This window comes from Chionomys nivalis, chromosome 23 (assembly GCF_950005125.1).
Source record: "Chionomys nivalis chromosome 23, mChiNiv1.1, whole genome shotgun sequence".
NCBI lineage: Eukaryota > Metazoa > Chordata > Mammalia > Rodentia > Cricetidae > Chionomys > Chionomys nivalis.
This window is the reverse complement of record NC_080108.1, coordinates 38,755,341-38,779,706: the sequence shown is the minus strand read 5'-3', so window position 1 is coordinate 38,779,706 and position 24,366 is coordinate 38,755,341. Positions and strand designations below refer to the sequence as shown.

General features: G+C 43.8%; 1 protein-coding gene across 1 annotated transcript; it reads right to left on the bottom strand.

Moving 5' to 3' along the window:
- Positions 1 to 5,683: 5,683 nt before the first annotated feature.
- Positions 5,684 to 23,111, bottom strand: Tph1 (tryptophan hydroxylase 1). The gene is made up of 10 exons (XM_057756415.1): positions 22,998 to 23,111; positions 18,069 to 18,252; positions 16,395 to 16,495; positions 13,468 to 13,535; positions 13,132 to 13,328; positions 10,480 to 10,615; positions 9,698 to 9,824; positions 8,081 to 8,176; positions 7,345 to 7,478; positions 5,684 to 5,858 (listed from the first exon to the last, which is right to left on the bottom strand). Exons 1-10 carry the CDS (start codon positions 23,109 to 23,111, stop codon positions 5,684 to 5,686), a joined length of 1,332 nt encoding a protein of 443 aa, XP_057612398.1.
- Between the last annotated feature and the right edge of the window lie 1,255 nt (positions 23,112 to 24,366).

Below are 24,366 nucleotides of genomic sequence, written 5' to 3'. Positions count from 1 at the left end.
AAAAGAAATAAAGTAAGGTGGGAGAAACCAAACCTGAACTTGTGAAGCAGATCTCGAGAAATCTGGATGGATTCCTGCCTAAGAAATGAGAGAAGTTGAAAGAGATCCCGACCAGATATCTGGCTACTGTTAAGAGGCTGAGAGTGTGATGTGAACCCCACCCATTTTAGCTTCAAGGAAAGATACTGCAATGGGAAAAAAAAAAATCTGAATTGGGGAAAGTCTGGCTCGTGATGAGAAATGCAATGCTAGCCACCAGACCAGGGCTGATGGTTCAGAGAGCCTGAGAGACTGATAGAGATGAAGCTAATAGTCTCTTAGTCAGACAGAGACACCAACATCAAGAAATACTGAGGTCTTGCAAGCCACCCAAAACAGAGTGAACTGACATTAATACTCGTCAAGAGCAGGAAGGTCTGGTGCCCCTCCCAACACTTAGCCCAACGCGAATTTTCCTGCTTCTTCCAGCTCCTTACTATGGGCCACATAGGTGCTCAAGGAGATCAAGCCTCTAGCGAGTGGGGGAGGGATATAAGGAACTAAAGAAGCAAATGAACTCTAGTCTCTGTCCTAGAGAAGGAAGAAGGCTCTGACCCTAAAGCTTGATTCTCAGTACATAGTAGAGGACTTCCTTTTGTGGCGCTTCTGGGGGAATCCAAGGCATTATACAAGCTGGAAGAGAACACTAACCCTAAACTACATCCCCAGCCCAGGGCTGGACCTTTAAAACCCTGATGTGGGAGGGGGTGCAAAGCAGAGCCACTTACAGACCAATTTTAAGGAATGTGGGAAGTGGGGTGGTTTGAATGAGAAATGTCCCCGTTGACTCTGGTATTTGAACACTAGGTCCCCATTGGTGGCGCTGCTGGGGAGGTTGTGGAACTTTTAGGAGGTGCTGCTCTGCCTTCCTTCAGTCTGTCTGTTTGCCTACCTAAGACTGAGCAGGTGCTGTGTTCCCAAGGCAAAAAGTGGGACTAAACCCGAATTTCAGGGGTTCTTTTGCTTCTCCAAATGAAGTCATCTAGAACAGGAAAGCAGAGCTTCCAGAGCCCCCTCAGCAGAGTCCTCCCAGCAGGGACCAGGGAAGAGTGAGTCCACAGAGAACCAAGGTGCAGTGAGGCCGAACAGAGGCCAAGCTCCGTTTTCCACAGAAAGGTTGCCAAGCTGCTGCTGACCAGTTCCCTCAACTAGAAAAGCTGTCCGAAAGTGTATTTTGTTTTTGTTTGTTTGTTTTTGTTTTAACAATATGCTTCAAGTCATCGGAGAGCTTCCAGAGCAACGGAAACGCAAGGGGCCCGGGCAGGATGCCAAGAGGTTCTAGGGCACTCCCCATTTCCTTGGAGCAAGCAAGCAATGGCTCGGAGGCTGAGACTCTGAGGTGAGCGTAGCAGTTGAGAAACTGAGCCCTGATTTTATAGTACTGGGTGGGGAGAGCGATGAGGGAGCCAGGTCCCCTGATGTACACTTAGTGGGACCCCTAAAGGGCTGCACTGTAGAGTCATTGCATTTGTACTTTATTAAATAAAACTTACCTGAGGATAAGAGAAATACAACAGCCACACTGGCGCCTTACAGACCAGGCAGCAATGACACACACCTTTAATCCCAGTAGCCACATTAGCTTGCCATAGAAACCGGGCAGTAGTGGTGCATGTCTTTAACCCCAGAACTAGAGAGGATTATAAAACAGGAGGAGACAGCTCTCGTCTCAGTCTTATTCTGAGATTTTGGGGGGCAGGATCGCCATTTTGGACTGAGGTAGAGGTAAAAGCCAGTGGCAGGATGTTTTGCTTTTCTGACCTTCAGGTTGAACCCCAGTATCTGTCTCTGAGTTTTAATTAGTCGTGCTTCACTACAGACTGAGAGCAGGGGTGACCTTGGAGTAGACCAGTCTCACCAAGCTGAAGCTCAGCTTCTCATTGGCTCCATCCCTAAGTGGACCAAGATCATCCCATGCCATATTAAATACACTGACTGCTAGAAATAGCAGTTATTCTCTCTGGAGGAAGGCAGAATCATCCAGAAGATGTGAGGGAATCCTGCTCAAAACAGTTATCGCTAATGATTCTTTACATCAAGAAAACAATATGGTGACGACCAGAAGAGGGCATCAGAGCCCCTGGAGCTGGAGTTACAGACAGCTGTGGGCTGGCAGATGTGGGTGCTGAGAACAATCTCAGGTACTCTGTAAGAGAAGGGAATGCTCTTAACTGATGAGAAGCCGTCTCTTCGGAACCACAAATCGGCTTCTTACAAAGCCTCGTGTGAGGTAATTTTCTCCAGGTCTTTATTTTATATTTTGTACTCTCTTAAAAAATGTTTGGAATCAGTATACAAAGTAATGGGTTCCACTGTGGCACCTTCATTCTTTGTTCTAATCAGTATACAAAGTAATGGGTTCCACTGTGGCACTTTCATTCTTTGTTCTAATCCATTGTCCTCCCCCACGGCTGATTCTTTGTACCAACCATCACCACTGCTAGGGTCTCTAAACTAAATGATTGTGAATATAAAATTGAATCTGTTTTTAATGTATAATTGACAAAAAAGAAAACAGTTGTTGAGGGGCAAATGGCTCAGCAGTTAAAGGTGCTTGTGGCCAAGCCTGATAACTGGAGTTTGATTCCTGGGGCCCACATACATACACACAAAATAAAATAATAAAATGTACTTAAGAGAACACTTTTTAAGAACATGAACTTTGAGTTTATTGTACAGTAGAATAGCAAACTTTTAAATTATAAATGTACATTACACAAGAGTGAAATGGATCACAGTTATCTTTATCCACTTCATAGACATATTAACATGTGGTCTCCGCTATTTATTGCTTCTGAGAAGTCCTGGCTTTTTTCTTTCTCTGGAAGCCGACTTACAAATTATCAATGATTCCACACATTTTACTGTACCTTGCTCCTTATGTAACTCCAAATGCCAAAGCATAAAGTTAATGATTCATATTTTTCTCTTCTTTGAAAAGTCAGACACACTACTGTGGTCAGGAATGAGTCTCTGGTAAAGAATTGCAAGCCATGCTTCTGATTTCATTCTGTTCTGGTGTTTGGATAATTATTTAAAATGTTTTAGGTATTTTGAAAACTCTAAAACTCTTGGATCCCTGATTTGCCAAATATCATGATCCAGAGGTTAGACAAACTCAAGGCTGCCACTAAATATTTCCACTATCTTGAAGCTACTAATGGTAAGGTTGTGGCTTTACTATTTATTTTAAAGTGCATTAGTCAGATCAAATATTAAGCGCCGTCATTAAAAAACCCACTAACTGTGATTCTCCAGCATCATCAAAGTCTTGTGAAAATAACCAGACACAGCAGATGGGGTCTCTATGCTGTCTGTTATGACTTCTTTATAGTGCTTTTCCTAGTGACTAAACAGACTAGCTGGCCTGTACGTCAAATGATTTCAGACACGCTCACATGTCATCATCGTACAGATGCTCAGTAGCTGTGAAAGCGAACGTTTATAAAGAGCTGAGATGGCTGAGTCACCCTTCCTCAGTCTGCTTCCTCGCAGAGCACGGGATGGAATACAGCATTGTGGGACATTTGTACACTGTGTGACGATGTGTTGTTGTGATTCATTTTAATAAAAACCTGAACAGCCAATAGCTAAGCAGGAGAGGTTAGGTGGGACTTCTGGGCAGAGAGAGGAACTCAGGGGGATGCATCTAGACAGACAGAAGATGCCACCAATATATGGAGCAAATTGTATGAACAGAATGGAGGAGAGGTAAAAAGTCATGTGACAGAGTGTAGATTAATGGATATGGCTGTTTAAGTTATGAGAGCTAGTTGGGAACAAGCCTAAACCAAAGGCCAGGTTTTCATAATTAATAATAAGTCTTCTTGTTATTACTTGGGGGACTGGTGGTCCCAAAGGAAGTCCGGGAAGAAAGACTAACAACAATGCAGCTGTTAACAATTTCCTCTGGTGTCTTAAAAGGATGAAAAAAAAAAAAACCTAGTGGGCTTGAAATGAAGTATGTTCAATGGTATTTGATTTCACTATTAGTGTGAAAAATGGAGGTTTTTAATTTCTTTATCTTATGTGTATAGACGTTCTGCCTGCATGTGTGTCTGTGCACCATTTGCATGCCTGCCTGCTATTCATGGAGGCCAGAAGAAGACATTGGATCCCCTAAAACTGGAGTTACAGATGGTCGTGTGCCACCATGTGGGTGCTGGGAATCAACCCCAGGCCCTCTAGAAGAGTGGCTAGTGTTCTTAACTGTTGAGCCCATTGTCCTACCCTGGTAGTATTGAAGTCCTAAATTGTACTAGAGGATCTCTCTGTCTCTCTCTCTCCTTATCCCTCTCTCTTTCTACCTTCTTCCTCATCTCAAGTCTTCCCTCTTTCCTTTTTCCATCCTTTTTGAAGTTTATAGCTCTGCTCTGCCACATTCTCCCACAATGCCTTGGTTCATCACAGACTCAGAACACAGGAACAACTTCTAATGGACCAAAGCATCCAAATCTACGAGCAAAGCTAAGCTTTTCCTCTCTATACATCGCTTGCCTCTGCACTCTGCTACAGTAGTGAAGAGTTCAGACAGCCGCTTCTGCTCATGCTCCACATCTGACATCACTGCCCTCCACCCTCACCGTCCCCACACAACCACACTCTCAGACCAGACTGCTCTCCCTGGCCCTTCCCTGTTTCTTTCCTCATTTCCTACCCTCTTCCCTCACTGCCTCCTCATGTTCTTATGTTCTACTGTGACACCTTGAAATAAGGCGCCAGGGAGACCTGGAAGTGCAGGCGCTGCCATGCCTGGCTGAGTCTTGGTGACTTCTATACCCTCGTCTGACACTGCACTTGAAGCCAACTTGCTCTTTGCTAGTCACGCTTGAGGGCCAAGCCCTCTGCACGTCTGTCCATGCTAGCAGTGGGGACAGCTGGTCTCCTATAAATCTAGTCTGTGAATGTGCCCGAGCTGTGACAAGGTTGGTGACAAGTAACAGCTGTTACAGATACACTTGTTAGGGCATTCAAAGTGACCACTTGCTGATGACGAGCTGGTGGAAACAGCATCAAAGTAAGACCAACTCTAACCAGTGTCAAACAACTTGCCCATCAAATGTGGGTATTCAATAAAAAGGCCGTGATACTGGGGGGTGAGGTTGGAAAGAAAGGGAAAGGGAAGATGATTTAACTATATTTTAATGAAATAAAATATTTTAAATGGGCATTTGGTGAATCACATGTTATGTGAATTATATTTCCCTAAGCAGATGCCAAAAGACAAGAGAAGAAGAAGAAGAAGAAGAAGAAGAAGAAGAAGAAGAAGAAGAAGAAGAAGAAGAGGAGGAGGAGGAGGAGGAGGAGGAGGAGGAGGAGGAGGAGGAGGAGGAGGAGGAGGAGGAGGAGGAGGAGGAGGAGGAGAAGAAGAAGAAGAAGAAGAAGAAGAAGAAGAAGAAGAAGAAGAAGAAGAAGAAGAAGAAGAAGAAGAAGATGTTGTTGAAGTTGTTGTTGTTGTTAGCAGTGGCTAAAGCATCCAGATGTGCATTTTTAGAGACAGTGGGTGATTTATTAGAGAGAGGGATGAGAAATTTTGTCGAGCTGGGAGCTGGTGTCCTCCTCAAGCAGATCTTCGAGGGAAGCTAGAGATGGCCCTGGCTCTGAACTGAAGCTCACTGACTTTCTGGATTCGGACTGGAGACAATCACACACTGGGCCGCCTGCTGACCCGAGCAAGGGCATCGCTGATGACATCGAGGTCATACCGCAACTCATTCACAGCGCTGGTTATGCTCTTGGTGTCTCTCAGAACCTGAACACTCTGAGTATATGGATTGTACTTCACTCCAAATGGGCGCTTCATGGTTTTGGTAAATTCTCTATTTAAGACAACAAGTAAGGGAGTGTTAATTTCTATGAGTGTGAGTGACAAAACCCTAACAGAGGACAGAAGACCTGGACACACACACACACACACACACACACACACACACCTGCTTTCTCTGTCCTGACATCAGGGACCTCAACACCATCTACTGTGGCCTTGGAGGGAAAGCTCGATCCCTCCTTCTCCCTCTCCCTCTTCCCCCTCTCCATTCTCCCATACTGAGCACTAATCCCATGTCTTATGTCATGGAAGTGATCTACAGCCCATCTCTTGACCTCTTGACTTCACTAAGGGCATCACCCACAGTAGCTTTATCTGTCAGTATTCAGAAGATAATGGTAATACTGAGCCACAAAGTAAGACACTCCTCATCTATGCTTTACATAATAAAAAGAGGGGAACAGGATGGGGAGGGAGGAGAGAGAGAGAGACCTAGCTTCCCATACTTGGGTAATTTTTTTTCAGCTTAGGTTTCTAGCTTCCTCTCAAGTGACTTTAATCCCCCCACCCTTTCCTCATGGTTTAAAATCTGTCTCCTTTATCAATTCAACATTCGAACCTCTTCCTTGGTACCCTACAGAACAATCATGCTCAAAACCCCAAAGGATAACTGCACAGCTTGGAACAAGTGTACATGCTTGGGTACTAGAATCCAGGCTCCCATCCATCTGGTCTCCTCAGTGGAGACCACTGCAGCTTTGCCTAAGGATGCCATCTGTGCTAGAGAAAGCACAGCTGCTATTGTTATTTGATTTTGTGCATAGCAAGCTCCTAGAAGATAAGCATGGTCTTCAACCCTGCAACCCCCTGTCCTCACAGTGTGGCTTCCTGACTTCCTCAATTGCATGCTATTTTCTGGATCCTGCTTCCACGGTCACTTCCTCCCTGCTACCTCTATCTCAGCCCAGATTTTCCTTTCTTCTGGAGTTCAAAATTATCTGAAGTGGCTGTGTTCCAGCTCTCCCCACGGGACAGCATGCTTTCCTGATGACAAGGCAGGAGATCTGACTGCAATGAAATAGCCCCATGCACTTCTATCACTCTTTCTTTCTCCATGCCATTTCAGCCTAAAACCTGACACGTCTCAGTTCTAACTAGTCTTCCATCTGTCTCACTTGCCTCCAAGATTTCTGTGCTTCTCCAGCTGGAGAGGAGACCAATGGAGGCAAGACAGTGTTTCCTCTCTGTCTCTATTCTCATCACTTTCCTATTACTCAGTATTGTGTCTATAGTTACTTGTCCATGCTGAACTATAAATTCTGCTGGGAAGGAATGGGGAGGAGCCAGTCTCTCAATGTATCCCATTCCCATATGCAACTACTTAACACATGATATTCAACCTATTCTAAACAACAGATATGTCTTAGGTAGAAAGCTCCTGGTGGGCATCCAATTACCTACTTGCTTATACCTGTGATTATTGTATCTTTGGACATTATTTTTGCAGCAAATGGAAGCTTGAGGGGGATAGATTTTACCTCATCTTCTCCTTTGCGTCTTCAAAGCTCTCAGATACAAAGTAGACATCCTGGAAGGTTGTGATGAGACACTCCTGCTTGCAGGCAACCTTGGGATCAAAGGGCTTAACTTTGGCATGTCCAGAAAGCGCATGCTGGGGGACAAAGCATGGTGATCAAATACTGCCTCTATCTCCATAGAATCCATGACTGCAGCAACCGAGTTATGCAAGGGACCTGTCTGTAACCCCAGACTGTCTCACTACATTGCTGCTTCATCCAGTCTAACCCAAAAGACGCTTGCTGTTCCCCACGAATGACTCAAAACCATCTCAAGGGTTTTATTTCAACTTTCTTCACCACATAGGAGGGACCCAAGTATCTTTATTTATTTGTTTATTTACATATGCATTATGACACCTACTGTCTACCTCCACTGGTCACGTTCACACTTCTACCCACCACCACAGAGCAGCCTCCTTTAGCACAGTACCTTGGACAGCGCTTGTCCCAAGGCTCACTGCACAGAGCTCTCTCGTAGCTCTCTTTGGCAAGCAGGTCTCACTTCCCTACTTGGTTCAGAATTTACTGCTTGCATCCCAGAAATTTGTTTAAAGCTTTAAAACACTTTCTACTTAAAAGACACATTTTTTCTAGAAATTTGCCATAGTAAAGGCTTGTCAGATGCAAGCTCTGCCTCCAGACATGTTGAATGTGTTGGTGGACACAGTTATGTGCAAAGTCAGATGTCTCTTACCTTGAGCTCGCTGATGGAAGAAAGCAAGCCGGCGCCAAAGACTCTCAGCTGTCCATCTTGTTTGCACAGACCAAACTCCACAGTGAAAAAGTAGCACTGCAAAAGGATGCCAACATCACGCTCACACCCTGAACATCTCACTCTAAAGAAATTCCAGTTCTTAGTCACCGGCCCAAAGTACACCCAGAATCAAGCCCAGGACTTCCAGCCTAGGCCCCAAGTCTTTCCACAATCTGGCCCTGTTGTGCACCAGGACTTTCTAAACTTGGGGTAAAGACTCTAATACAGGGTTGAAAATTACTGAGGACTTCAAAGATCTCTCTGTGTGTATGTGTTACCCCTAGTTATACTGACCATATTAAAGTTAAAACCAAGAAACAATTAAGGTGCTTAAAAATCTGTTTTAAATGTGGTAAACCCACTGTGTGGCTACATAAGTAACACTTAACAAAAGTATATTTTACAAAACAAAAAGTAACAAAAGACTAGCATTTTTATAATTGTTATTCATCTTTTAAATTTATTTTTACCTATGTAAAATATGTATGTGTACGGGCACCTACAAAGGCCAGAAGAGGGCATGGGATCCCCTGGAGCTGGAGTTAGAGGAACCAAACCCGAGTCCTCTGGAAGAGTAGGAAGAATGCTCCCAACTATGTAGCCAGCATCTTTTTAACTTTAATTTCTTTTACATTTATTTGCATGTGTGTGTGTGTATGTACATGTTCATACACGCACACACATGCCTGTGAAAAGTCAGAGGACACTTGTGGGGCAAGCTCCTTCCTTCCACCATGGGATTAAACTCAGGTCATCAGGCTTGGGGGCACTGAGCATCTCGCTGACCCTGGTTTTGACAGTTACAATCCTATGGATTCACAGTGTGGAGGGACTGAGTCAGCTAAACCCATCTGTTCACGTCTTGTCCGTGTCTGGCTAGACAGTATTTAATGTCTGATGGGAGGCGGATGGATTGCCATGTCTGCTTCTGCATTTGGTTCAAGTATATGAACAGCTTTACGCAGTTAAGCAGTTAGAAAAGGGCAGGCATTTGGCCCCCTCTTCAAAGAAATGTGCACATTCTTTAACATAGCATATGGCGGTCACTTAAAGTTCAGACTCAATGTTCATCTGAGCCCTGTCTGTCACATTAAAAATACACCATGTGTCTTTTACTTATGAATAATTTTGTCCTCAAGGACTCCACAAAAGGTCTCAGGGACGCCTAACATCCCTACACCACAAATTCATAACCAGTGAGTCTATTTTCAACCCTTCTCCACTTTCAGGTATCTCCCAGTGCTGCCAAGCCTATATTCATCTGTCTTAAGCCTCATCCTAAAATGTCCTTCCTTCCCTGGTTCATAAGACATCACTCACTTTTTAATCTAAAAATTAGTATATTAAAGCAATCTTGTGCTTTTCTGTCTTTGTTTTAATGTTGTGTTTCTTTTGGAGAAACCTTAAGTTTTTATAACTTCATTTAACATTATTTAAATTAATAAACATTTAAAGCAAAAACAAATTTTCTAATCGCTACCTTGAACATGGACTTCAAACTACCCAAATACTCCCAACTGCACCCGGTGGACTATACAGCATTTTCCAGATATATACCGTTGCCAGTTTTTGAACAGTTTCCTCTGAAGCTCCAAGCGAAGCCAGGCCAATTTCTTGGGAGAATTGAGCAAAACTGGGTTCAGCCAAGAGAGGAACATGACCTAAGAGTTCATGGCAGGTATCTCTGAAATGGAGACACAATCTGTCACGCTGTGATGCTTGGCACAAATGCATAAACTACTGTTGAATCCAACCCAAAGTCAACCTTGCTCTTACTCTAGTTGATCAGAAGTGATAGATCATAAGGGATATTAACTGAATACAAAAATGCCATTGATTCCAAATCTTGTCTTCTCAACATGCTTCCGCTGACATCTCAAGTCCCCCACTTAAATCTATTCTCTACTGCCACGCTTCCTCAATAAAGGCCCTATCTGATCACACTTCCCAAAGCAACTCCCACATACATGCCTGTATCCTTTCTTTCCTAGTTTTATTTTTTTCCCCATGGCACACACCATCATCTGACATGAAACATACTACATTTACTTATTTATCATTTGTATATTCCCCAAAATAAAACTTTATGAAGACAATAATTTTATCTGATTTTTACACCCCTTGTGCACAGAACTGTACCTGGCATCTAACGATTTGACAAATAACATAATAATAATTATTAATATTACTAATAACTGGTTGTTATGGAGTATGCTTTAATGCCGGTCACTATCCTAAAGGCTTGACATAGGCTGATTCACTGAACACTCACAAGATGCTCTGTGAAGTGGGCACCATTACTATAAACTACTTGATGGATGAATGACTTGAGTACTTACGGCTCTGGAGTATAGAGGGGATCTGAACTGTGTCTCACATACTGAGTGCAGTGAAAGACTCGAAAGGCTAACCCTGACAGGAAGTCTCTCGGTGAGAGGTAACCAGCCACAGGGCGGATGGAAAACCCTGTACATTCTGCAAAACAAAGGAGAAAACAGAGAACGTTTACCTCAGCCACAGACCACTGACATTGGCCAGTGGCACCAGGTAGCACTTCCAAGGGGCTGTGGAAACTAAAACGTAGCCTGTGTGTGCTATGGGAAGCTAAGCATTATTAAACACATCCCACGAACAGGCAGTGATCCTTTTACATACCACACCTTCTTGCACGCTTACAAAAGGATTTTTCTCTTTGCTGTAAAAGGTACACAACACTTAACAGTGTGCTCTAAGAGCACAGGAGATGATAAAGGTGAAACACGAACTCAGTAGGCCTTAGATCACACTTGGTGCCCTCCTTCAAATGTGCAGGGTAGTTTGACTCTTACACACTGACAGCAGAAATTTTACTGGGGCAGTTATTGTGGAAGTTTCTCAAGAAGAAACAAAACAAAACTAAGAACAGAACGACTGCATGACCCAGACAGACCACGCGTGAGCATATTTCCAAAAGGCACCGAGTCAGCGCACCACAGAGACACTTGTGCATCTGTATTTACTGCGGCACTAGTCACGCAGAGTCAGCCTAGATGGCCATCAGCAGTGCAGACACACAGTGGGATCGCATCCCAGCGTAAAGAAAAATGGCAGCATAGCATTTGTGAGAAAATGGATGTAACTGGAATTCATTGTAGTAAGAGCGAGCCAGACTCAGAAAGACAAATACTGAATGTTTTCTCTTATATGCAGAACCTAAATCGAAATTCCCATATATGTGTGTCTATGTGTGTGCGTGGATGTGTGTGCATGCGCATGTGTATGGGTAGGTCATGGAACTGAAAGGGGATTATGAGGGAGGAGAAGGGATCTTAAGGAAGGGGACGAGGGGGAAGAGAGTATAATGGGATGCATGTGGCATGAAAGCAGAGTCGGCACCGATTAGAAGAAGGGCAGTAGAGGACAATGGCTCCAGACATATGGCACATAAGCATACAATATCATAATAAAGTCTATTACTTAGTGTGGTGCTTGAGAAATTCATTTTAAAAGTATTTTTTTCAATCATAGTCATTTTTAGTCAAGTGATTTTTAGGCATTTTTATCTTCTATGGTTCTTTTTTATTTCAGATAAGCTGGCTGGTTCTCTTTCACCCAAATGCCAAGATTGTCTTCTGGGTACTAGAAAAGGGGCACTGGGTTTCAGCAGCTGAGGAGATCATTGCGTGCTCTGTCTTGTACCTAACCCTAAACCCTCACAACACTGGCACTCCAGATCCATCCAGTTGTTCTGTAAGTTCGCCCCCACTCTGATAGGCAGAAAGCCACCAATGGAATCTTCTACATTTCTTGATGGAAATGCTCCCTATTGCCCTGCCCAATGGCTCAACAGCCATCTGTCACTACTGAGCACTTAGTACATGGCTGGTGTGGCCAAGGCTCTAATAATTTGATCAAGTACATTTTAAGTGTTTACAGTGTAAAAAACAACGTGTGTCCAATGACCACTATGATGGACGGTATTGGTGTCCTTATCAAGATTTCAAGTGAACTCTCCTCTAATTTTGTTTTCTTTGACATCGCCTTTGAAACAGAACACGGCTCTGTGGCCAGCCCCTCTCCAGACCCCAAGGGGCAGCTCTCAGTTTCATATCTACAAAATGCTTCCTGTAAGCCTGAGTGAACAACGCCCGTGATGTGAGTCCAGCGAGGACCCCTGCAGTGCTTCTGTACCATGTTTCAAACCTTAGCTTTTCATCAGAAACACATACATTATCCCTGTCCTCAGGAAACATTCTGTGTTTCCCTACTCAGTTCCTTTAGGCTTTTATGCATGGTTTTTAAATAAGGAGAATTAAGGGGTTGAATAAATGGGAAGGTGTTTGTTAACTGTGTAATAAACTCAGACAACACTTTATACCAGGAAAAAAAATATTAACAATATGAACCAAAAACATAACTTCTGGGCTGAGGGGTGCAGCTCAGAGATGAGCTCCTGCCTAGCATCCCACAGACACTGTACTGAGTTCCCAAGTGAGACCACGCAGCATCAGAGACCACCCAGTATCAGAGACCACCCAGCATCAGAGACCACCCAGCGTCAGAGACCACCCAGCGTCAGAGACCACCCAGCGTCAGAGAGTGCACAGATGCCCTTGTTTCCTCTACACAACCCTGAAGGCAAGTACAGAGGTCTGGTACAGACATTCTTGTTGATGAGATCTAACTTTGCAAGGCTGTTTTCACATGACTCTTCTAAATAAGGTCTTCTTTTTATTTAAAAAGAAGTAATATAGTAGATAGTAATATAGATATTATATATATAGTAATCTCTCTATTATATGAAGCAGGTTCTAATTTGTCCATATTTAACATATTTAAACATTTAGTAAACAGTCCCTACATCTCCAAGTTACCACCCAAAGTATCCAGTCCTCCAGGATGAGTTTAGAAGACTCTGGCCCTTCCACGTAACTAGAATTCACTCCTCACAGACAACACTGTTCCTGCTGAAGCAGATCAACACCCTCTTACACAGATCTGTTGGCTACTACCTTTTAGAAAGTTGGAGACATCTTCCAGTTGTGGGATGTTGTCTTCCCGATAGCCACAGCATTTCGAGAGCAGAGGAAGGTTTCTGAGGTACTCCCTGCAGGCGTGGGTCGGGTAGAGTTTGTTCAGCTCTCGGAAGATAGTTCCCCAGGTCTTAATCTCTTCTTCTGTGAATTCAATCTTGGGAATGGGGTCCCCACTATGAGATCAAGATGAGGGAATTCTGCATTGTAGTTAGGTGGTTACACTTACTTGACTTTCTACTTACTATGCAAACACACCTTATTCCATTATTTTGTTATCTCAAAGTTAGATATGTTGGCTTGTAATATACTTACTGTTTGTAGTTCATAGCCAACTCTGCAAAATACTTTCGTCTTCTACGGTAGACATTGTCTTTGAAGCCCTGATAATTAAAAGTAATTAAGTATTGAAACCAAAAATACTTGAAAATGACATTTAGGAAGCAATTCATTGTTTTGACTGGAGATATCGAAGAACAACACAATTGTTACCACATGCAAATGATGCTTAGAGATACATGAGCATTTTAATTTTGATGTCAGTAGTTCCATGACAGTTTATCATCTCATGGATACAAAGATGCCACAGTGAGTACAAAGGTGAAGGCCGACTAGAGAATGCCATCCTAGTTAGGTACATAGCTCTTCTCTTACTTGTTCTCCTAATCACTTGACGGTACCTTCAGTTATGTTTACCTACGGTCAGAATTGGCAATAAAAAGACTGAGGTGTAATTTGGCAATAGAGAGTCTGCCTAGAACTCTGTAAATAATACTAAAATCAAAATGAATACTTAAAATTGTGACTTAACTAAACTTCCCAGCAGTGAGCCCCCCAAGCTGTGTCCATCATGTGGAGAGAGCAAGGTGGAGGACAGAGGGGTCACAAGAACTTGCACAGAGAAGGAAAACATGCTCAGGATACAAAAAATGCAAGCCACGCCCTGCTTCTAGCACTTGTATGGTGCACGGATCGTGTTGACGACTAGTTCAGGGCCTGCAGATTACAGGGATGTGCAGGGATTTAGATTTGACCTGAGAACTATGTTGGTGTTCTCTTAGACTAACAGCTATACTGAGATACAGCTCATATGCCATGAGACAGCCATTCATAGAAACTAAAAGCCATGATCATATTTTTTGCTTGTTTTTTTTTTTTTTTATTTTTAGACAACATCTCACCGTGTTGCCCAGGCTAACCTTGAAACTTGTAATTCTCAGGCTTGGAAGTGGCTGAGACAGCAGCATCTGTCACTGTGTCCATCCTTACCCACTAATTTCATGGGTGTATTCAGGGTGGTATGGTCATAGACTATACTGACTTCAGAAAAATTGTGTCACCCCCAAAAAAAACATCATACTAGCTATCTCTTCCTCATCCCCCTCCCAAACTCATCCACTGCTGGCCAGGAATCTAGTCTCTGCCTCTGATAATTACCTCTTCTAGACACTGCAGGTAAATGGAATCATAAACACGAGGCCTTTTGTAGCGGCTTCGCTCCGGCTCACCCATGTTGTCGCATGGTGTTCCGTGCCTGCTTCATTTTGTTTTGTGAGTCATATTCTAACTATGTTTCCCAGGCTGACCTAGAACGAGTGCTGCTCCTCCTGCCTCAGATTCCCCAAGTTCCCATCTGTTGTGCCTTTGCACGGCCAGTAATAGTCCACGCCTATCTGCCTACCGCTCGCTGTCTGCCCGTCAGTTTGATGGACACTGGACTGTGTCTACCATGCTGTGTGGACCAACCACTGTTGATGTGTGGAAGAGGAGAGAAAATGGTCATAGTGAGGCTTCCAGTCTAATGACGTCAAGCATGTGTGTGAGGGTGGCAAGGCTGGAGGCAGGGAAACTACTGGATGATGTGGCAGTCATGATAAATTAGAAACAAATTTAAAAGTATGAAGGAGGCGAACATCCTTAGCAGTAGACAGCGTGTAAAACTGGTACTCGCCTTTCTATTAACACGCCCCAGGGGTTCTCACCTCACCTCAGAGCCTTTGCTCACATTGTGCCTTGCCCCCACCCCGCTGTCTTTTTTTCCATCTCTCACCTGCTGAAATCTTTTGGGATCCAGTGGAAATGTCACCTTTCTCTGATGTCTTCAGCCAGAAGCATTTGCTCTCTGGTGTATGTTCGACTTGCTAATGTCCTCTGGCACATTTTGTACATTTTTATCTTGCAATACGTTAAGACATGCTCGTCCTCAACTAGGCTGCAATCTTCTTAAGGGTGAGCAGCCCACTTCACTGCAAATAGCTACTTGGTAAGATTGTCTGGCAACCAGATGGGTCCTCTGGAGGCTATCTAAAGTGATGCTACATGACCACATTCAGGCAGCTTAGAAAGCAGGAGGCGCTAATGTGCAGGCCAGATCTGTGAGACTCCACAATTGCATTCTCTCTTCTTCCCTCCCTAGAAGCCAGAGAATCAAACACAAGTCCAGTGCTCTGGGTTCCAACTCTTGAGCTCGTGGCTGTGCTGTGAAGTTCTCCAAGGGAACAACTTCTCGGGTCACCAACCGCCTAATCAGTCAAACTGGGCAGCATGGTGGTAGGGGTTTTTCTGACCCCCTTTAGCGCATGTCAAACACCCAGGCCCGTTTCAGAAGGAACTGACTACAAACACACTCAGCTGCGCGGCTCTGGGCATGGCTTTATAACGGAATGCTAGAAACAGGGCAGATCTCGGAGCCAGTGAGCTGGATACTTTCCTGTCTGCTGGCTCACTGCTACCTCTGGGGAGAACTGCTCCTGCTCCCTGAAATCCCAATCCCAACAAATTCTATTTAGTTAAGAAAAAGGATTTTCCCACAATCAAGTTGGCCTTGTTATTTGGGGGAAGGAACAGAACAGGGCAATTGAAGTGAGTATAGTCAAAATATCTTATATATGTATGAAATATCACAATGAAACTCAGTATTTTGTATAGTTAATATATGCTATTAACTTGTCTGAAAAACAGTAGTTACCCCTAGTCGTAGGGAGATGACTTGGCCTTTAAGAACACTGACTGTTCTCGAGGATCCAGGGTCTGGTTCCAGTACACACGTGGTGTCTCACAACCATGCATAACTCAAGTTCCAGAGGATCCAGTGCCCTCTTCTGGCTTTCAGGCACATACATACATGCAGGGAAAAACACCCCACACACATAAAACTATAATAAATAAATCAATGTTTAAGCTTTTAAATTGTCCTTAATATTTTGGTTTGCTTTAAAGTATTTTTACCGAAGATAACTTACAGGATGGTCTGCATCGAGTTCAGACCCATACATCAGCACTCTGTTGGCACAGAAGTCCAGGTCAGAAATCTTCTTTGGGAACCAAGGAACAGTCTCCATAACTGCAAAATAAAATCCCAAAGCCACTGAGGCTTGAGGAGGTAATCTGAGCCAAAGGGACGTTCAGGAAAGTGCAGTTGTATGTTGATGAGAAATAATAAAACAAGTGAACTGCTCTATTCCTAGGAACTATATTGTAATTAAACTCATTAGCTTTACTTTCTTAAAAAAATTAATCTTCAGGTTGATTTCCCAAGTGCTAAGAATACTGTTCTTAAGCAACAAACCAAATGTTTAAATGTTTTAACTCACATATATAATCGTCCTATGGAGGCAGGCTAGGATAATGCAACTCTACAGACCAGCATGCAAGTCCTGGAAAGGCTTTTAATAGCAGTGTTTGTTTGGAGTAGGGTATCATGTCCAAATATCTAATTTCTAGATGTAAAAAAATTGCCAGAGGTGGTGGCACATGCCTTTAAACCCAGCACTCTGGATCCAGAGGCAGGAAGATCTCTGTGAGTTTGAGGCCATTCTGGTCTACAGAGGAGTGCCAGGACAGTCAGGGCTACACAGAGAAACCCTGTCTGGAAAAGTTTTTATTTAACTATTTTTAATTCAGTATATGTGTGTGCATGCATGCCTACATATGAGTATTTGGTGCTAAGAAGGCCAGAGGTGTAGGATCCTCTGGAACTGGAGTCATAAGTTACCTGGGGTGTGTGTGTGTGTGATCTGACCTGAGTTGGTGTACATTAAATATCAAAGGAACCATCTAGCATTCTAGAAAACTCTTTGCTGTGTAGGTGAGTTCAGCAGATTGCAGATGCCAAGGCAGCCTACCCAAGGCAAGCATGGCCAGTGGGAGGGGGAACATGGAAGTCAGCCCTTCTTCAGTGCTTTGTCCTTCCTGTTTAAGAAGAGAGCTCAGGGACTCAAGGAAGCTGCTCCCTGCCAGCCAGAAATGGAGGTGAATCCAGTTCAACAAGAACATGAAGTCATATGAACAGCAGCCCTGGTCACACTCCAAAGATTGTGATGTAATTTGAAGAGACGCTACTGAATCCAAAGTAACAAAATGAATCCATTTGTCTTTTGTTTTAACTAAGTTATAACGATTTCTTGTCAGAAATGAAGACCTTTGCCTCCGTCTTTTCCATCTGAAATCTCGGAAGGCTCTATCTCACCTGAGCAGGTTTTGGTGGGAACCTGGTGTATAGTAAGTTTCAGATCTCAGATGTCAAACATTGCCAACGTTCCCCCAAATTCAAATATCCACTTCATTGTCTGGCACTAAAGACAATTAAGGCACCCGAGAGACCCATGAAGAGTGAGGGGAGGGGAGACCAGGGTTGTGGAATCTGGAAGTGCTTGAGGAGCTAAGAGAGAGCAACAACCTCTAGCCCACCCTTCTCGTGTTCAAGGCTCCTTTATCTTCCATCCTCCGTAAAATGCTGCCTCATGATTCCCCCCTAGAATTCTGCTCGGTTGCCATTGTGTTTCCTTCACTACCATACTATGAGGACTTTCAAAAGACAGAGTTGTCTTTGTCTCCTTGTCCTCAAGATGAAGAGGAGGCTGGGCAGATATCGAGAGCTTGCTCTTGGAGGTGGAGCTTTGCCCTCTCAAACATACCATCTTCCTTCCCAGCGAGCTGATCTGGGGGATCCACAGAGAGGACGGTGCTGTGGGACTTCAGCAGGGGAAAGATGTCATTCAGCTGTTCTCTGCTGATGTCACAGTCAACAAAAATCTCCAACTCTGAATTCCTTCGATTTGATTTCCGGGACTCGATATGTAGCAGGTTCACGTGCTTCTCCTGTGTAAAACAGAGGGTAAAGATTGAGTGGACACACCTGGGTTGCTGATGATTGTTGAGGGGAATGCTTTCTTTTTTTATAACATCTGGGCAATCTTTTTAAAAATATTTATTTATTTATTATGTATACAATATTCTATCTGTGTGTGTATGTCTGCAGGCCAGAAGAGGCCACCACACCTTATTACAGTTGGTTGTGAAGCTACCATGTGGTTGCTGAGAATTGAACTCAGAACCTTTGGAAGAGCAGGCAATGCTCTTAACCGCTGAGCCATCTCTCCAGCCCAAGGAGAATACTTTCATTAGCACAAAAACAATTTAACATTTATCAGAATTAGCCCAAATGGGGGATGAAGGTGGGTTTAGTGCTACTAATGGCAAAATAATTCCCTGCTGCAACATGTAAGATTAAATGAAAGTGTGGAAACTCATCACACCCTTTAAAAGCCAGTGAAGTGACAACCACAGGAGGCCGTCCATACGGCCAGGGTTGGCTAGAACTAAGATCTAAGCACCAAGTGCTGAGCTGTGATGGCGCATGCCTAGAGTTCCAACACTCAAGAAATAGAAGTATCCTGAGTTCAAGGTCTTCTTCAACTACATAGTGGTTTTGAGGCTACCCTGGCTACATAGTCTCTCTCTCTTTCTTTCTTTCTCTCTCTCTCTCTCTCTCTCTCTCTCTCTCTCTCTCTCTCTCTCTCTCTCCGTGTGTGTGTGTGTCCCTGTGCGTATGTGTGTTCAGTCAGAGCCAAGTACTGAACCCAGGACCTTGTACATTTTACAATCTACCACTAAACTAAATTTCTAGCTCCCATAGTCTCTTTCTCAAAAAAAGTTAAAACATGGGCCAACAAAATGACTCAGTGAGTCAATGTGTTTGCCACCAAGCCTGAGGACCTGAGTTCAAACCCAGGACCCCACAAAGTGGAAGGAGAGAACTGACTCCTCACACCAACCTCCACATTCACACAGCCCCCACACACGAGAGAGAGAGAGAGACAGAGAGAGAGAGAGAGAGAAAGAGACACAGAAAGAGAGACACAGAGAGAGAGAGTAAACATTTAAGAACAAATAAAAATTTTTAAAAAATTTCAAACATCAAATTGCCTGGATGAAAGAATCTTGGAGAAATTCTCTCAATAAAATTAGTTTTCAGAATGTGATGTTATTGTTACTTTTTAAAAACAGAGGTTTTCTTTGAAAATTTCATGTATGTCAAAATGATATGACAGCCATGGTAACCGGTGAAGCAGACTGCTTCTTCCCATCCCTTTCCCTGTCAGTCTGAGATCTGAGTACCACATGTGCAAGCCTCAGGGGACAGCATTTGAGTATCTGAGGAAAAAGCACGTCAGACACAAAAGCCAAACATGGGGACCAATCACCATCTAGCGCCTAGTTGGAGAGCACAAGGAAACACACGCAGCAGGTTTAGATGCACAGAAACCCATCGGAGAGACAAAAGCGTGAGGCCAAGGGAACAGAAGCAGTGGCAGTGCACCTGAGGAGGGAACGGAAATGAAGACGGCAAAAGGGAGGCCAAGCTAGGAAACCATACGGGGCTGGGGAGAAGACTCCGTGGAGAAAGCGTCTGCCATGCTCTACACCCGAGGCTCTCTGAGAAATCGGGCAACATTTAAGAATGAGCCAGATTCACACCTGCAGGCACAGCGCTCAGGAGGCTGAAGAAGTTCCAGGTCAGTCTAAACTACAGAGCAGAAGACTGGTACTTTCTTTATAATGCAGTATGTTGAGTTTTTAATCACGTACAGAAACCCTAACAATAAATAAAAATGAAAGGTGATGGAAGAAGAAATAAAGGTATATACTTCAGAGGTCCAGAGGTAATTGCAACACAAATAACAATATAAGCCAGGCTTGTTGGTATAGTCCTGCAATCCTAGCTGCTTGGAAGACTGAGGCAGGGGGATCATGGGCTTGAGGATAGCCTGAATAACGAGACTTTCTCTCAAAATAATAAGTAAACAGAGCTGAGGATACACCTGAGAGACAGAGCCCTCATGCAGCATGCTCAAAGCCCTCAGTTTAACTCCTAGTATGTCAATAATTAATAATAATAATAATAATATAGTATTAAATTTGGGGAGGAAAGGGTAAAAGAACAAAGGGAGATGGTATCAATATCATTGTTCACACTGAGAACAAGCTAATTCACAGTGCAAGGAGGGAACAGTAGAAAGCTTGTCTTTTATAGCTCATCACTAAAGAAGGAAGACAGCAACAGGTTGAAGAGGTGGCTGAGGCTCTGCCATGTGGCAGGATCCTTCTCTCATGCTCCTCTAGAGCAGTGTCTGCATGCAAATGTTTAGTCTTTGAATGGCTGATAGTCATGGAGACAACCCTGTTCTCTAATGATAGTCAACATTTATTGACCGTTTACTTTGAACAGTTTAACTATCTTAATGACATGAGGTAGGCAGTGCTCTCTCTTATCAAGACATGCAGAGAGATTAACTTCAATGACCACCCAGCTCATAAGGGTTTTGTATACACGCAGTCTGTTCTAGAACCTGCCCAGTCATGTGGTGAGCAAGCACCATAACATAGCCTGTTCACACAGTTTGTTAGAAATTGAAATCATTTTTTGTGTTCCTGTGTCCTTAAACTGTGTTAGAGTCTCCAGTGTCAGTGAGGTTACTGCACCTGGTATCTCTCTTTATGTGTGTATGTAAGTGAGTGTGTTGTGCTTACTAAAGTGCTTAATGTCTGCCTCTTTCTCCAGATCATACTCTCTGTGAAGAAAGGCAGCATGTCTGGTTTCTTCAGACCCACACGCTTAGTGTAGAGTCCAGTAGCCTGCACACAGTAAGTGTTCCATCAACATGTGTGCTCTGCCTGACTCACCCATATTTCATCAGGAGAACTGTGGGAGAGGGGCTGGGTGATGGCTCGGTGCGTGAAAGTGTCTGCTGCACAAACATGAGGATCTGAGTTTGAATCCCCAATACCCACATAAAAAGCTGGGCGCAGCCACTTGTCAGCAACCCCCACACTGTGGGGTTTCAGATGGGAATCTCTGGGGCTTGTTGGCGGCCAGCCTAGATCCAGGCCCAATGAGAGACCCTGTCCCAAAGGAATAAGGCAGAGAATGACAAAGAACGACACCTGACATCCTCCAGTGGCCTCTGCACATGTGTATATACACCACACACACCTATACCACACACACGCACACACGCACACATGCACAGCAAATAAAAAGGAAACTTTAAATAGGAACATTTTAAGGCTCTTAAATGCACATTAGCCCTCAGTCTCCCTATGCTGCATTGAGGACAATGTGTACTAAGGCTCTGAAAGTAGGAAATGACATAACTGCAGAATTCTTGCTACCTTGTCACCTGAAAATATTTAGCATATCATTAAATAATATCAATATTACAGGTTAGGCATTTCATTAGGTGTAAAACATTTTATTGAGTTGAAATTTCTCAAATTTATGCAGTGACTCCTCCCCCGATCTCCTTCTTAGCTATCTGTGTCTATTCTTTCCTAGGCTGTTGTATTTCTTACCCATTTCTTAGAACTGTACAATATTTTATCTATTTTATATATCGCTCTGAGTGTTGTGCATCAGAGGTGTGCAGTGTCCAGAAGAGGACATCAGATCCCCTGGAACTAGAGTTAGAGATAGCTGTGAGCTGTCTGGTATGGGTGCTAGGAACTGAACCTGTGTCTTCTGCAAGAACAGAAAGCGATTTTACCTGTTGAGCTGTGTCTCCACTCCCTGAACAACACTTAGGTAAAGTAAGTGGTTAATAAAAAAAAATGGAGTATAGACCTAAACAGAGAACTCTCAACAGAGGAATCTGAAATGGCTGAAAGACACTTAAGGAAATGTTCAACATCCTTAGTCATCAGAGAAATGCAAATCAAAACAACTCTGAGATTCCATCTTACACCTGTAAGAACGGCCAAGATCAAAAACACTGATGATGGCTTATGCTGGAGAGGTTGTGGGAAAAAGGGAACACTCCTGCATTGCTGGTGAGAATGCAAGCTGGTACAACCCCTTTGGATGTCAGTGTGGTGATTTCTCAGAAAATTAGGAAGCAACCTTCCTCAAGACCCAGTAATACCACTTTTGTGTATATATTCAAAGATTGTTCAATCGTGCCACAAGGACATGTGCTCAACTATGTTCATAGCAGCTTTGTTTGTCATAGCCAGAACCTGGAAACAACCTAAATGCCCTTCTACTGAAGAATGGATAAGGAAAATGTGGTACATTTACACAATGGAGAACTACACAGCAGAAAAAAATAATGACATTTTGAATTTTGCAGGCAAATGGGTGGAGCTAGAAAACTTTATTTTGAGTGAGGTAACCCAGACCCAGAAAGACAATTATCACATGTACTCACTCATAGGTGGTTTTTAAACATAAAGCAAAGTAAAACAGCCTACAAATCACAATCCCAGAGAACTTAGATAACAATGCGGACACTAAGAGAAACTTACATAGATCTAATCTACATGGGAAGTAGAAAGTAGAAAAATACAAGATCCCCTGAGTAAATTGGGAGCATGGGGACCTTTGGAGAGGGTTGAAGGGGGGAGGGGAGAGGCAGGGAGGGGAGCAAAGGAAAATGTAGAGCTCAATAAAAATCAATTTTAAAAGAGACTTCTGAAGGCCATCTCTGAAGACCTGACTGAGAGAACCCTACACTCTCAATAGTATTTCAGAAACTGGTTTTCAGGTGGGTTTTACGGGAAAGCCATACCTGGAAGATTTTCAGTGCTTTTATGAGTCCTCCGACTTCATTCTTTAAGGACAAAATGAGAGCCACTCTGCTCCTTTCTGAGGAACGGTCTTTGTTCTCCTTGTCTTCAATCATGGTGTGTCTGGAGAGGGAAAGCTCAGGTGAGGGTTGAGCACAGAGCTGAGCAGCAGGGAAGCAGCGGTGACTTCATCCCTGCTCCCATTTTTTAACCTGCAAACCCCAAGGGTCTGACAGGCTGTTTGAGGGAGCAGTGGGGCCAGAAAGTGAGACACCCCCTAGCAGAGTGCCCAGAAAGGCAAGGGCACCTGATGGGTGTCAGAACATTCCATTTTCTTCTTTCTGACCTCGGAGGGCACTGATCAAGCCCTCCAGCCTCTGGCAGTCTCCCTGCTTATTTCAAGCTGCAAACTCAGTCCTCTGTGAAGGTCTACCTCATCTCCCATCAGAATTTGGGTGGCTTCCCCACCTGCTTCATACATATATGTCTTGTACCCGAAAATGAAGTAAAGCTCCTTCAAAGTGGGGACCAGGCCTTCTGTTTTATTTGTAAACTCATCTAGAACTTTGAAAGACTAACATAGCTATGGTCACACAGCTGTAGGAAGTGAGGACACACGTTGACACTGGGTCTTTGACAGCACACACCCCTCTGCTGTCCTGAACACTTGAGGCCTGGCCTAGGGTATTCAGGTGGCTGTGCTGACAGCCACATTCCCACAGCACTGTGGATGTGCCTAGCCTAAGGGCATTCAATCAGCAATCCCAAAGCCCTTGCCAGAATCTTATCATTTTCTCTGTTATTTCTTTCCAGGTTTAGCCTTCTACTCCCCTTCAAGCCCCTTTGCAGCCAGGTATAATAAAAGGGAGGGTCACCCACAAAGGGAGAGGTTTACCTTCAAGGGCAGAAGATCACCCTGGAAGGTAAGGAGTCAGTTTCAACGACAGGGACCCCGCTCATCTGAATGAAGATGCCCCAGTGTGCAGGACCCAGCACCGGAAATAAGACCTGCTAAGAAGGAGGTCAGCTGACCAGTGGCCTCAGCAGAGCATAGTGCACACACCAACTCTGCTTCCTTAGCTTCATCAGCAGTACATGACTTATCTAGGAAGCACAGCTGAGGATTTTGAAAGTGTGGGCAATTTGAAGTTAAGATTGAAAGCTCCGTGGTTCGGAAAGAATCCCTAGGGATGTTGATTTTCTTCTCCAGATGGGAACTGGGAAAGAAGTGGAGATGGAATACAAACAAATAGGCTTAAGCAAGCACACCGAAGATAAAGGAACCCTCCAGAAAGGCAAAGCGGAGCTGCCTCCCTCCGGATGATTGCAATGACCTAGGGCAGTAGCTACAACACATGCACAGGTGAACTC

What these genes read in the sequence shown, in the direction of transcription:
- Tph1 (XM_057756415.1), bottom strand. Translation starts at nt 23,111, where the DNA reads ATGATTGAAGACAAGGAGAACAAAGACCGTTCCTCAGAAAGGAGCAGA. An exon ending in GCTCGCTGGGAAGGAAGATG is followed by an intron (nt 16,496 to 18,068) that starts GTATGTTTGAGA and finishes TTTATTTTGCAG; the next exon opens with TTATGGAGACTGTTCCTTGG. An exon ending in AACTCGATGCAGACCATCCT is followed by an intron (nt 13,536 to 16,394) that starts GTAAGTTATCTT and finishes TTTAATTATCAG; the next exon opens with GGCTTCAAAGACAATGTCTA.